Source organism: Fundulus heteroclitus, chromosome 3, assembly GCF_011125445.2.
Source record: "Fundulus heteroclitus isolate FHET01 chromosome 3, MU-UCD_Fhet_4.1, whole genome shotgun sequence".
In the NCBI taxonomy this organism is placed as follows: domain Eukaryota; kingdom Metazoa; phylum Chordata; class Actinopteri; order Cyprinodontiformes; family Fundulidae; genus Fundulus; species Fundulus heteroclitus.
Genome location: NC_046363.1, coordinates 16625716 through 16640393, shown reverse-complemented (window position 1 = coordinate 16640393; position 14678 = coordinate 16625716). Strand labels below are relative to the sequence as shown.

At 42.6% G+C, this 14678-nt stretch overlaps 1 protein-coding gene across 7 annotated transcripts in view; it reads left to right on the top strand.

Moving 5' to 3' along the window:
• LOC105940370 (protein MTSS 1) overlaps positions 1-12438 on the top strand; it is a 61460-nt gene extending 49022 nt beyond the window's left edge. For 3 of the 7 annotated variants that reach the window (XM_021308681.2, XM_012882886.3, XM_036130768.1), the window contains 9 exons: positions 1588-1745; positions 1859-1966; positions 2105-2202; positions 3487-3751; positions 5309-5557; positions 5694-5906; positions 7631-7790; positions 7888-8184; positions 9629-12438. In XM_021308681.2, coding sequence (XP_021164356.2) covers positions 1588-1745; positions 1859-1966; positions 2105-2202; positions 3487-3751; positions 5309-5557; positions 5694-5906; positions 7631-7790; positions 7888-8184; positions 9629-10083 — 2003 coding nt within the window. In that variant the 3' untranslated portion in view covers positions 10084-12438. The remainder of the gene's footprint in view (positions 1-1587; positions 1746-1858; positions 1967-2104; positions 2203-3486; positions 3752-5308; positions 5558-5693; positions 5907-7630; positions 7791-7887; positions 8185-9628) is intronic. The other 4 variants (XM_021308683.2, XM_021308689.2, XM_036130780.1 and 1 more) reach the window with 2 other exon arrangements.
• The last annotated feature ends 2240 nt before the right edge of the window (positions 12439-14678 follow it).

The window sequence follows — 14678 nt, the reverse complement described above, 5'->3', positions numbered from 1 at the left end:
GACTAGGCCACTACAAAACTTTTTTTTCCCCTGAGCCATATGGAGGTGGACTTGTTGAAATTACAAACTGATGAACACACAGTCAGCTTTTTTGGCAAAGACGAGGCGTTCCTTTGTGTCCTGTTTGGTCAGCTGTGGATTTTACATTGTAATTCTCCTATGCAAACCATTTCTGGCCAGTCTTTTTCTCAGTGTTGAGTAAATGTTGATCTTGTTCATTCAACCGAGGCAGGTGAGGCCACTCCTGGGAAGGTTGACCACTGTTCCTCCATTTTTAGATAAGGGCGCTCTCACTGCGGTTTGCTGGCCTTAGAATTGGCTTTGTAATACTTTCTAGTGAATGCAGCCCTCGTTTGTTCTTGAATTTCTTTGGTTCAGATTATAATCTGCTGCTTTTCAAGATCTCTTGGTCTACTTTGTGTAGTCAGACAGGTTTTATTCAAGTGATTTCTTGATTCTACAAGTCTGGCCATGAACAATACTGGTTGTGGAGATTTAAATTGATTCAACAAGGGAAAGTGGGGGGATTACTTTTGGATATCTTGGGATATGAATATTTACACAGGTAATCCTAGTTTGATATAAAAATGTGTTTGATCTGAAATATCTGTGGCAGAAATTCAAAAACAGCAGGAAGCTTAAAAGGGGCAAACACTAATTTTTTTTTACAATGCTGTACATTTTATGTGTTATGTAGCATAAACCCAACTCTTGTCTAACTCCCTTTTTGTTTATTCTGCACTTGCGTGCCATATGTTGGTAATTACAACAAATGTCAACAAAAGACAGCAGTTTGTTATCTCAGCTCAGACATATGAGCGGACAGCGACCACAGACCTTGATATGTTAAAGTCAAAACATGTTCTTGTGTAACTGTATCTTTAGTGGTTAGATAATGCCTTTGAGGCCCACAGTGCATCAAACGGTCATGGGCAGTCGCCAACCTTCCTGCCTCCTTAGAAAACTCGAGAGGGGCCATGATTTGGCTTCAGGGCATCCTGTCTTCAAACCATACACACAAACACGGTCACAAATTGTACACGCGCATTTCTGCTCAGATGCACAGCAAGCAGGCGGGCGAGGCTGAACGGGAAGATAACCTTGGAATTATAAATGCCCTCCTCTGGATTTGCATATTTATATTAAAACTCACATATAGACAGCCGGAGGGCCAGATGGTATTGTTGCCACTTTGCTCCTTTGTTGTGCGGAAAAGTCTTTGCGATGTCTTTCTAGAAACTAACAGGAATTTTAGTCTTTGACATACAGAGGACGGTAAAAATGTCCAGAATGGCTGTGACCTTTGGTTAGGTTGTAAAATGGTCTACATATAACAGATTAATCTGAAGAGGGTACACCCAAAGTAATGGAGACATTCAATTGGCGGCATCTATTATATGCCAAGAAAAATGTTCACTAACCTCCATATTTTTAAGTCATATTGTTTTTCATATTCTGTGCATGTTATTTTCTAAGTATTCACGTAATATTTGCTAAAGGAGATGAAAAAGGGGACGTCTTCCTATTTTATTGCATTTGGCTATTCCTTATGTAATGAATGTATTGGTATTCTGTTTGTTTCTGAAGGCCGTGGCGACTTCCAGCCCCAGCTGAACAGCGCCATGCAGGATGTGAGCGATAAATACATTCTTCTGGAAGAGACCGAGAAGCAAGCTTTGAGGAAGGCTCTCATTGAGGAGAGACAAAGATTTTGCTGTTTTGTAGCTTTGCTGCAGCCTGTAGTGGTGAGTTAAAAAAAATGACACGTTTTTTTTTTTTAATGGGGCTTTACTTTTAAACTGCATAAAATCTGATCTGTTTATGGGTTTCTGCTTTGCATCTGTTTGATGCTTTTTAGGATGAAGAGATCGCCATGTTGGCAGAGGTTACCCATCTCCAGACCATCTCTGAGGACCTCAAGGCCCTGACCTCTGATCCACACAAACTTCCCCCTGCTAGTGAACAGGTATTGAGGGGGAACCCCCGTCTTAAAACACCCTGAAGTCCTAAAATTGTGTTTTGCGTTGTGCTTGTTTGCAGCCCTGTAAAAAAAAAAAAAAATTGTCTTACCATTAATATTCATGATTAATAATTGCTTTTTAAGGTCATCTCGGACCTGAAGGGCTCAGACTACGGTTGGTCGTATCAAACGCCACCTTCCTCCCCGAGTACCACCATGTCCAGAAAGTCCAGCATGTGCAGGTAAGTTCATTGAGTTTTAACCTTCATGTTTTACAGGAAATGGTTACAGTTTTCCTAACCTTGGCCGACACCTAGTGGCCAGGATGAGCTGGGAAAATAAATTCTAGGTTGTCTTTTTCTTCTTCTTTTTTTTTTGCCCACAAATCTTTTCATGCATTGATGTGTAATAAAAGTAAGTTATCATATTGATCACACTATGAGACTAAAACCATAACTGTACAGGATGATTAGTTTTTGTTTTTTTAGCTGTTCAGACTGTCCTCTGCACTCTGTCCTTTGTGCTGTGTCTAATGGTTTCAGCAGGACTGCTCCAGTTTAAAGTCAGACATCTACTCTGTGGGTTGCTTTTCTCACTTTGCATCTATTCTTGGGTTGTGAGGGAATTTTAAAGTTGTATAAATCAGTATTGATATGTAATTGAAATGGTGAGGAAAAACGTCTCTTTTCGTGTCAAATCAAGAACAGCAGCATGAGTTTTATAAGCGAGGCTCCGTGTTCTAAGTAACAAAGCAAGGATATCTCATTTATTTTTTTATGACTTTTAAAAACGAGTAGTTGTTAGTAGTCAAGGTTTTACCCTAGATAAACTATTGAGCTAATTTCCTACTAAAATGGTCCAATCCTCCCCATCCTTACGTCTGAGTGACTCCTGTTTTGTACCAGACCGAGTCCAACAATCCCATTGATGATAATCTACTGATTTGATCGTCACATTTCCCTCCAGGCTGTCCCTCTCTTTTAATTAGTTTAAATGTTTTTATGTCTTATCTCATCAATGTCTCAACTTATATGATACATATTGAACCAAACCTAACTGAAAATGCACACTTTAACAAAACAAAATGAAGAATATTGTCGTCCTTTTTTATATTTGTTGCGACAACTTAGGGAATGATTTTCAGTTTTAGTTATTTGCAGTGATGTGGGTAATGTCAATTTAAATGATAAGTAGACCCTGAATTTATTCAGTTTTTATTAATATTTTTGTGTGAGTTATCATCTGTATTTGTTGTGATTTTATTTTTAATATCGTTTTGATGTGATTAGCTTCAGTCACCGCTTGCTGCATCATGTTGTGCCGTTTTAATGGTTTCCCAACCTGTCTCCTCCACATTTCCCTGTTATCCTCTGCCTTTCATCTCTCCCCTGTTATTCCTTTGATCTTCCTCCTAAACCCGTGGCTTTTGGTGAACTTCTCTTTAACCCTCCTTGTCGCTGCTAAACTTCTCTCACTGGTCCTCCCTCTGTACCATCCCCCCCCCCCCCCCCCACCCCCCCTCACAGTAGTCTGAACAGCGTTAACAGTAGTGACTCCAGGGGTTCCAGTGGCTCTCACTCTCACTCTCCTTCCTCCTCTTCTTCCTCCTCTTCCTCACATCACCTCTTTCACCATCATCACCCCTGCCATCGATACCGCAGCTCCACGTTACCCCTGCAGGCCCCGGCTCGGCTCTGTAGCATCTCTTCCCACGACTCGGGCTTCATTTCTTCATCGCAGGACCAAAACGCGTCGTCCAAGTCGTCTTCGCCCATGCCAGCTGAACCGAAGGTAAGCGGGGGGGAATAAACCAGGGATGCCCGTATTCATTCGTTTATATTTTCAATCCAGCTCCCTGCTGTGAGCAAGTCTCCCTAAGACAGACAGTTGTCTGGCTGTGGTAAGTGTGTGAAATCATTTCAGCGCTATTATTGTAGCATAAATGCGCAGCAAGTCAGTCCTCTTCCTTTCTAGCCCACGGTGAAACGGCTCAGAACCATCCCGCTATAAAGCAAACCCACCGTGACAGACTGTGGTTTGGCTGAACTTGAAGGCCTCAGGATACTTTCTGCTTTATTTTTATTACATGAATCATAGTTAAATTACATGCTTCCCTGTATGTTTTACATGCATTAAGTGTACGTCTCCATCAGCGGGCGGCACTCGGCTCAGTCCGACCATCTGACAAAGGCCGTGAGATAATAACGCGAGTCGGTCCAGGGGATTGTGCGTGCGGGCTGCGAGGCGTGCAGTCGACCGTGAGAGCAGCTGCATTAGCTGACGTAGCGCTGCGCGCCAGCAACCAGAACCAGAGTCCTCCAGCCCAGATCACATCGGTCTAGTTGGAGTCCAAGTTTTTATGATCCACTGAAGGTGGTTTGGCAGCTCAGTGCCTGACCCATATACAGCACAGCCATGGGAACCAGGCCTCCTCGCGTTTGCTCGCTCTTGGTGTAGTTACAGTATCGGATGTTTAAAAGGGGCTTTAACTTTTCAAAGGGGTTTCTTCTCTTTAACAAGGCCGACGCTTAACGTTTTGCATCTAGCGCCGATCTACCGCTTTCCTTACTAACCTGCGGAGAAGTCGCTGCCGCTACCAAACAGGTTCCCCGTGCTTGTACCCGTCACTACGTCTTTTCCTTTTAACTCCATCTTCTCCATCCATCTCCCACCTCCTCGTTCCACTTCCTGCCTGCTGCTCCCCGTCCTCTCCGCCCCGACCCCGTCCCAGTTCCTGCTCCTCCGAGACGCCTGAGACTGGGCAGCTTGGCGGTGACTGCAGCAGCGCCTGCTCTCACTCTGCCGCTACACTTCAGCGTGCAGCTCACGAGGGGAAAAACCCCTTCAGCGTGCGCCGTATAACCAGCCACAAAGCGCATCGGCCTTCAGTTCAGTTGTGGGAATGCTGAGGCAAATGGAGAGGCTGGCAAAAGGAAGCACAAAATGATGCCAACCTTTTTCAGATTTTTATTTGTACATTTAAAATATGAAACTTGTATCATTTTCTATGATGTTACTTTCTGCTGGTCCATCACATAGATTCCCAGTGAAATACGTTAAGGTGTTGCAGTTTTAACGTGACAAAATATGGTAAAAAGGGTACAAATGCCTTGGAAACATGCAGCCAAATGGCGCTGCCTCCTGTCCTTTTGTCCGTTTTTATTCAGTTCAGCAGTCTGATGTGGGTTCATAAGCTTGGATTTGTTTCTTATTTTGCTTTTATTCATTTATCCTCAGTTCTGTCTGTTTTATTTTTTGTTTGTTCACCATTTCAGTTATTGATCCCATCGTTTCCTTTTCTTTTATTTGTCTCTGTTACCATCTGTCTGTCCTTCCACCAAACACCAGTTGTCCAATGGTTTCGACCACTACAGCCCAGCCAGTCCCTCCTACCTGCATAGCAATGGGGGGAGTTTGGGCTCAGTGTCAGGCACTGCCTTCCCATTCTTCCCCCCATCCTCCCCCTCGTCCTCCTCTTCCTCCTCCTGCCCCACTCGTTCCTGGTCACGTCCGGCCTCAGCCTTGCTGCCGGACTATCCCAACTACAGCACGTTGGGTTCTCCGATGGTACCTTCATCAAAGGTCCCCAGCTGGAAGGTCTGTCGTCACCTCTAACTTGATGTAGACAAGTTTGCGCAACAGCTTTGTGGTTAATTTTGTGTTTTAACTTTTACGGTTTGCAGACCTTAAACCATCAGAGAAATCAATAATAAACAACTGTGTCTGTCGGCAGGACTGGGCGAAGCCCGGGCCGTACGACCAGCCAATGGTCAACACGCTGAGGAGGAGGAAAGACAAGGAAGGCCCAGCTCTGGTGGACAATAATGGGAGCATAAACGGAGGTAACAGCCCCCCTTCAGGCCAGACATCCATCTCAGCACCTCCTCCTGCTCAGATGCAGATGCAGACACCAAGCCAGCAGGAGGAGAAGAACAGGATGATAAAGGTCAGTTTCTGCTTCCGTCTTTTTGCTGCTTCCGGTTTCCTCTGGATTTACAGAGCTGTGGGAAGATGTTTGCCCCCATTGGAGATTTTGTCTGTTTTTAGGCCAAACTTCAGTGTTTCAGATCATTAAGAAACTTTAAATATCAGATGAATATAAACTGAGTAAATATGAAATGCAGTTTTTAAATGCCGACTATTTTTAAGGGGAAAAAATATCCAAACCAGCTTGTCTCTACATAGCAGCCCTTAGCCTATATAACAGCTGCCATCAAGCATTTACGTTGACTTGAAATCAGTCTTTAACATCCCTTTGAAGGATTTTTAGCTCACTCTTCTTTGCATGGTCTTGTTTTAATGAGCCTGAGGCCGGGCATGAGACCACATCTCAATCAGACTCAAGTCCAGATTTTCAGCCACTTGCATCTTTTTTTTTCATTTGAGCCATTCAGAGGTGGACACGCTGCTGTACTTTGGATCATTGTCCTTATTACTTAACCAAAACGTGCTCAGACTCAAGGCCACAGACTGATAGCCAGAAATAGGAGCAGAAATCATGGTTCCATCAATTACGGCAAGTCGTCCTGGACCTTAAAGCAGCAAGGCCGCCCCAAACCGTCACACTACTCTTACCATGTTTCACTGTTGGTATTATGACGTTATTTCTCTGAAATGCTGTTGGTTTTACACCAGGCATAGCAGGACGCACACTTTTCACTTAATTTTCGGCCTTCCGCAGAATATTTTCCCAAAGGTCATCAATACATTTTTGGGAAAATGTGATACAAGCCATTGTAGTCAGATTAAAAACTTCAACTCTCTCTTATTATTGAATAATGAACCTTGACCTTAACTGAGGCAAGTAAGACCTGCAGTGCTTTGGGTGTTGTTCTGAGTTTTGTTGTGACGTCTTGGATAAGTGGGCGACTTGATCCTGGAGTAATTTCTGTAAGAGAATGATTTCTTTTTTTAACCTCCTTTTTCTGAATACATAATGTATTGACTACTTTCAGGATGGACGGACCATTTTACCCAGTATAACAAAGTGTTTCTGAACAGGATTACCAACTATAGCTTTAATGAATATGTGTCTCTTATATTTATGTCATGTTCTAAGGTCACTAAGCCTACTCTGTGTTGTCAGACAGGTTCTGCTTAACTCATTTCTTGATTCACTAGATCTGACAGTACTCAGGATACATATATAAATAAATTATAAATGATCCTATGTAAACTGCTTTTTCTTATTTACTTGGGTTATTTGTTCCTGCTATACTTTTATTGAGGATCTGAAACATTTATGTGGAAAAAAAAAACCCAGAATAAATCTGTAGGGGCACTTTGCACGCTTCCACTCAGCAAATATAGTCATTTGCTGAAATTGCAGACGCATTTTTATAAAAAGTAGTCAATAATTACCCTAATTGACAAAGGAAAGAGGTTGATTCTTCTTCTTGTACGTTGTTTTGCATGTAACAGCGTCTGTTAACTGTGAATGTACAACAAAGCCCACCTGCAGCAGACCGAGTTTGTTGCAGTAACGGCACATAAACAATGTGAATGGCTCGCTCCCATTAATGTTCCCAGTTAATGGCTTTAGTGGGTTGGACTTAATGACTTTAATGGCTTTAATAAACTACTCTTGGCTGTATCCACGCAGAGTCTAATCTCTTGATTTTTGCTTCCCCCCACATGTTGTTTTCATGCGTTTTTTGTTTTTTTTTTCAGGCTGATGATCTAGAGGCCCAGAATGAGCTGGCCCTGGCTTTATCCCGGGGTCTGGTGCTGGACACCCAGAGATCAAGCAGAGACTCCATCCAGTGCTCCAGCGGCTACAGCACACAGACCAACACACCCTGCTGCTCTGAAGACACTATACCATCACAACGTACTGACGTTTATTCCTAATATCTCTTAGGAGTCTTTTTTTTTTTAATAACATACATTATAGTGTGAGCTAACCTCCACATATTCACCTCTCACAGTTTCAGATTATGACTACTTTTCCATGGCTGGAGACCAAGAGCCTGAGCAGCAGCAGCAGCAGCCGCCGCCGTCTGACTTTGACAAGTCCTCCACCATCCCTAGAAACAGCGACATCGGCCAGTCCTACAGACGCATGTTCCAGACCAAACGGCCAGCCTCCACCGCCGGCATGCCCAGCACGCAGCCCCCTTATCCTGGACAGGGGACCTACCACGGAGGGGCCTATCCTTCTACACCGGTCCACACAGGAACCTATCCTTCTGCTCCTGCTGGGCAATACACAGCTACATCTACTGGTACAGAAAACCCTTGATTTTATCACAAATGTTCACTAGCACACCTTTGGCCTTCTGGGGTCACACAGCATCTTTACATATGATGTTTAGAATGGGTTTTAATGGGTTTGTGCAGCACCTCACAGCTTTTTTCCCCTCAACATATTATCTTATTATAGCCACAAACGTAGGCGTATTTCTATAGGATTTAAGTGATAGAACAATACATAATTATAAGCGGAACAAAAATGAGGAAAATGTAAGATTTGCAAAATTCTTCAAAAATAAAATTGGAAAAAGCGTCCTGTGCATTTATATCCAGCTCCCCTTTGTCTGGTATAACTAAATAAAATCGACATAAAGGTCAGCACAGGTAACACAACCATGTAGAAGACCACTCTGGTCAGATGACCAAAATAAAACTTTTGTCTTGCGTGCAAAAAGCTTTTTTGGCAGAACACAGCACCCTGAACGCACCGCCTCTACTGTAAAACATGGTGGTGGCGGCATCATGCTGTGGGAATGGGCTTTTTTTTTTCTCTCTCTCTTCAGGACAGGACAGGGAAGCTGGCCAGAGCTGATAGAAAGATGAATCGAGCTAAATACAGGACAATCCTGGAAGGCAACGTGCTAGACTGTAAAATAGACTTAAGACCTGAGGCAGGGTTCACCTTCCAGCAGAACAATGGCTTTGACTATACAGTCACAGCTACAATAGACTGGTTTAGATCAGGCGTGTCCAACTCCAGTCCATCGAAAGGCCTGTCTCCTGCATGTTTGACACCTGTCCCTGCTCCAACACGTCTGATTCAAATCAATGATTTACCGTCTCGGTCTGTCATCAAGGTCTACAGAGGCCCACTATTTCTCCACCAATGAGGTCCTGTTGTGTTGGACCAGGACAACACCTGAAACATGCAGGACTCCAGCCCTCGAGGACTGACTTTGGACACCACTGGTTTATTCCCACGCAGATTTATTTGGACCTATGATCAGTTAATAGTCTGCGACACAAACGTCAGCTATAATTGTTGGGCTGATGGAGACATACCCAAAGATCTACTGCTGTAACTGCAGCAGGTGGATCTGCAAAGCATTGACTCAGGGAGACCAAATATAAACGGCGTGCCACACCTTTCACATTTGTATTTGTTTTATTTGTTCAAAATTCCACTTCACAATTTTACGCAAATTCCTGTTGGTCCGTCCCATAAAATGTCAAGCAAATGCATTCAGCTTCATGGCTGCAAAGTGACAAATCATGGGAAACCTTATGAAGAATGAAACTATTTCAAATGCACTTTGATTAATTGGCTTTTTTTCTTATCTGAGCCTGTGACAAAAGCTGCTTTCTGTAAAACCACAAACGTCTAACTGCACCAGCCATAAAGAAGCATGCTATTCACTTTTATTTTGTAAGTTATCCGTCCAGGATTCATCCCGCCCCTGTTTTCCCCTCCTGCAGGTCACGGTCCAGTCATCGTCACCCCTGGAGTCGCCACAATCCGCCGCACCCCCTCCTCCAAGCCCTGCGCCCGTCGCTCAGGCTCTGTGGGTGGAGGCCCCATTCCCATCCGTACTCCGGTCGTGCCTGTGAAAATCCCTACGGTGCCCGACGTGTCGGGAACCGTTAACGGGAGCCGGAGTCCAGAGGTGAGCGGAGGAGGCGAGGAAAGCTCGCATTCCCCTACGTTCGTTAGAGCGGACGAGGCTAACGCGCTCCCCGCGGCGTCCTGGAGCGGCCAGGCCTCCACCAACCCTCCGCCTGTCGCCCTGCCCGACCAGCTGCTCCAGCAGCACCAGGGAGGCGGAGAGGAGGCCGGCGAACCAGACGAAGGCAACATGCTTCTGGCTATCCGCAAGGGGGTCAAGCTCAAAAGAACCCTCACCAACGATCGGTCGGCTCCACGCATCGCCTGACCGCGCCATCCGACAGGAAGGCCCGGGATCACAACAATCGTGATCTTTTCATTTGGAGCAAAAGCTTTAAAGCAAGAAAAATATGTTTTCTGTGTTGTGAGGAGACAACCTCTGGTACTGAAGGTTCACTTGTGAGAATATGTCACCTTAAAAATGTTGACTCAGTACAGATGTTTTTTTGTTTGTTTTTTTTGTCCATCAGATCCGTCAGATATAGCCAGAAATGTTGTTTTGTGCACCAGAAGTAGAAGCGGTTGTTTCTGTATAAGATGGGTAAATGTACAAAAGAGCAATAAAGCAGCCCCAGCATCCCTCACATGACATCAAATGAAGATAAACCAAAACATCTGTTATCTCAGCAGGGTTGGCTCCATGTAGTGGATCCGTATGAGGATGAGCTTCTGTGAATATGTTTCTAAAAGAGGGGACAAAGGACTCAGCTGTCCATAATTCTGTCTTTTCTCAGAGTAAAATAACCACTGTGTCTTTAGTGCGCACCCTCAATGTGTCTGGAGTTCATTTCCCCATCCTGAACCCAGTCTTAGAATTTAGGGACTTTTGAACATCACTGCCTTGAGGCCTCCAAGAGGCCGACGTTCAGGTTCTGTTGAAGGCACCGAGCTGAAGAAAGATGGGACGCACACACAGCTGTCTTCCACTCAGAGACGTAAACGCAGCACACATCAGACCACAGAGCCGCCGCGGACCGGAGAGGCCGACCCAGAAAGCCGCGGCAAAGAGCTGCAGGCTGGCTTTGACACATGCCTGAGTGGCTGGAGGCCACTAATGTAGAGCGGAAATAGAAATAGAAGTAGGGAGCTTTGTTCTGAAATCTTTGCTCTCTTTATTGTGTTCATAATTTGTAAATAATTTAGCACATCTCAGCGGAGGACGAATGTGTTGGTTCTTCACATTCTTTGCTTATCTGCTGCATTGTCCTTTTTCTACCTGCTCGTTCAGAGGACCCAACTTTATAGTTTCCAAACTTTTAAAAAGGCTGCGATGGTCATTATCCTGCCCTGCATTGATGTGGGTTTTTGGTTAAGTTGTCCTCCAGGGTTTCTAATTTGTTTGTCCCGCAGTCTGCATGCAGAGATTTGTAGGATTATATAAACGCGTCTAAGCGTACCAGGGTATCTGTGTGCCAAATCAAAAGACAACATAAATTTATATTGAGACAAACTATTTTTGATGTAAAGATTCTCTGGTAAAAGTTATATAAAAAACATACTTTTTTTGTTTCCTTTACACAAGTAACAAAGATGTACTTCTGATTTAACATTGTCCATCTTTTTGCAATGCCGTCCCACTATGTACAGGTATTATTTCCCTTCCTGAAGAATCAAAATGTATAATTTAAAAAGTATGAATATAAGTGGCTTTTTTGTTTTTTGTTTTTTTTTGTTGTTTTTTTTTAAATCTGTCCTTTGACAAGATTTTCAGATATGAGATTAATCCTCATATCGCAGCATTAGACTATAAGCTAAAGAGGCGAGTTATTGCTACTAAGTCTGTAATTGATTTGCATTTCAGTTCAAGCACTGTGAGAGCGTGGCAACTACGAGATGTATGAAAGTGTAAATAATTTTCACCGTTGGTCAGTCCAGGAAGTCACACACACGTTTTAATTTATTTTCTTTTTCAGTGTTTTCATTCCGTCTAGGTTCTTAGCGTATTTCTTCATTCATTCATATATATATATATATATATATATATATAACCTCCTAAAAATGATCAGAGTAAATTAATTGCTCATCAGGTCCGGTGTGAGAAAGATATGAGACACATGTGCAGATATTACGCTTTAAAGAGAGAATGGCTGTTTAACTGAGTCAAGTGTGCTTCAGTATTATAAGTTCAGAGTTCATGATTGTGTAATGAAATTATTGTACATTTTTTCTCTGAGTTGGTTTAAAAAAAAAGGTGTATTCTTTCAGTTTTTAGCTGTCCGGTTATTTCTGACATGGCTGAACAGAGAGTGGACTAACATAAAAATATGCCTGAAAATGACAGCTATTCCCTGAAGGTAATTTAATTTTATCATTTGTCCATTTTTTCCCCCCCTGTCTAAATATCTAAAATATCCTAGCAACCAGTGATTCCTTTATTGAAAAATTTTATCATAAAAATGTTATATTTCCAAGTGTCAGTATATCTTAGGAGTAAGAAGTTTATAGTTTGTAAACATGCAGTTTAGCCTGCGATATAGTTTAGTTTTTAGCTCATTTCCTCTGAGCGGAGAGTTGACCTCTCACCGCCTGTCCCTGTATAGTTCAAGCTTTGATGCGATTTATATTACGAGACAAAAGTGGCAACTTTGGAAATGTAATAAAAAGAGTAATCAACGTGCCTTGACTTGCTGTTTTTTTTCCTGTTTGTTTGTTTGTTTGTTTATGGATTTGTTTTTTGATTGATAAAATGACAAATACAAGAACTATTTTAAACAATAAGAAAGATTTGTTGTTGGGTTTTTTTTTAGACCTGAGAAAAGATGCAAGAGGAAGAGGCTAAAATGAAATTCAAAACTGATTTGATAGAAGTAATCATACTCCTTGAACAATAACACAACCTAAAACTTTATCTGCAGACAATAGAACATAACTGTCACCACAAAAGGAAGAGGTACAATAAAAGTGGTAATCAAAGAGATGCAATGTATTTCCAATGCTGAGGACCGACATGACATCCCATTTTCACTTTTTATTCCATTACATACTCAAACTTTCATACATTTTATCAGGGACCTTTGTGATACACTAACACAAGGTACCATTTATAATGGTAAACTGGAAAAAAATAAACAGTAAAACCCATTTCAGTCAGTTGCCCTCTGAAATCTGCTTAATCCAGGGGTGTCAAACTCATTTTGGTTGAGGGGCCGCATACAGCTTAATCTGATCTCAAGAGGGCCACACGAGTTAACTCAATGCAAGATTAAGCAGAACTAATAAAAGTGGACTTGTTGTTGATTTTTATAGTAAATGAATAAATGAACTTTTACACAATATATTATGAATAACCTCAGCGTTTTTAAGAAAAGTATGTGCAATTTCAACAATACTTTTACTCAGTTAAACATTTACTTGTGCATTATGCATAAGAACTGATCATAGTGATTGTACAATGTTGAAAAACATTTATTCACATTTTTTGGAACTTAAAAACACTGTCCTGCATGACAAAATACATCAAACAGATAAAAATTAAAAAATGATTTGAATTTTTCCAGACCTGAAGCTTAATCTGCTAATTAAAACACGGCGCCCCTCGTGGACAATATAGGAACTGCATATTTTCAGTTAAACAAAGTACATGTTTTTTTCAATAATTGTTTTATCATTCTCTTCCTTTTATCTTGTCCACTTGTGAAAGTCAAATCTGATGAGCTCTTTGTGGCATCTTATTGCCACATCGCCAGACAGGACACTGTTATAATGATAATGCATTTAGCCACAGGGCCGGACTGAATTGTTCGGCGGGCCGAATCCGGCCCGCGGGCCGTATGTTTGACACCCCTGTCGGTAAACATGAAACCTCCATTTATGTGCAATTTGAAAAAAACATGAATGCAGATGTTCTATGAAGGCCTCAGAGCTCAATCAGAATATTAGAGCAGTGGTTTTGAATCCTGACCCTCGGGACCCATTGTTCTACATGTAGGCGTGTCTCTGCTCCAGCACACCTGAATCAAATCATGGTATTAACTCCCCAGCAGCCATCAAGGGCTGCAGAAGCCTCTTCAATTTATTTAAGTCAGGTGTGTGGGGGCAGGGAAACAACTAAAACACGCAGGACAGTGGGTCCTGAGGGAGAAAAGTTGAAAGTCACTGCATTGGCCAAGCATCATGAAGCCCAGAACCCGGCAGACAGGTCAGGAATAAACTGTGGCCACTAGGGGTCGCTCTTGCCAAGGAATCGCTCTTAACCCAGTTTGCTCTTCACCTACGTACGCATGCCCCTTATTTAAGATCTGTAAACGCTCCTATATTCAATAAACTAGTTTCACTCTCACAGAAGATTTCCTTAAAATTTAAAAGTGTGTTGTCTAAAAAAGAAATGGCACCACGTGATGTTTCCTTTGGGTGTGGACTCAAGTCTGGTCAGAATGGAAGTGCCCCACCTGGATTTTATTGTGGAAAAGAATGGATGGACACACCCGTCTATTCACGCACTGATTTACGCCTGTGGTGTCTGATATTTGCCTCCTGACTGTGAATATTTACAGTGTTGAGTTCCATACAGACATCACTTCTAGCAGTCATAGAAGTTTAAAAATAGCAATCTCAGCGAATCACGTGACTAAACACTTTGACGCCTTTTCCTTTCAAACGTCACAGCAAAGGACTTTTATATCTTACGTTTTTTTTCTCGAAGGAGAAAAAAAAACAAATATCCGCCTTACGTCTAAGTAATGGATTTTTTTAATCTCTTACATCACAGCAGGCGTAGAATTTATGAACCAAGGAGTCTACTGTAGTTGTAAAGACTGTTTGGTTGAGAGACGGCGATGAGAGGTGCGTGCGTATGACGTTGCCGTCAGAGTTACGCACGGGGGAAAGCGGCGCTGCCATTGGACGATATTTTCGAGGTCGCTG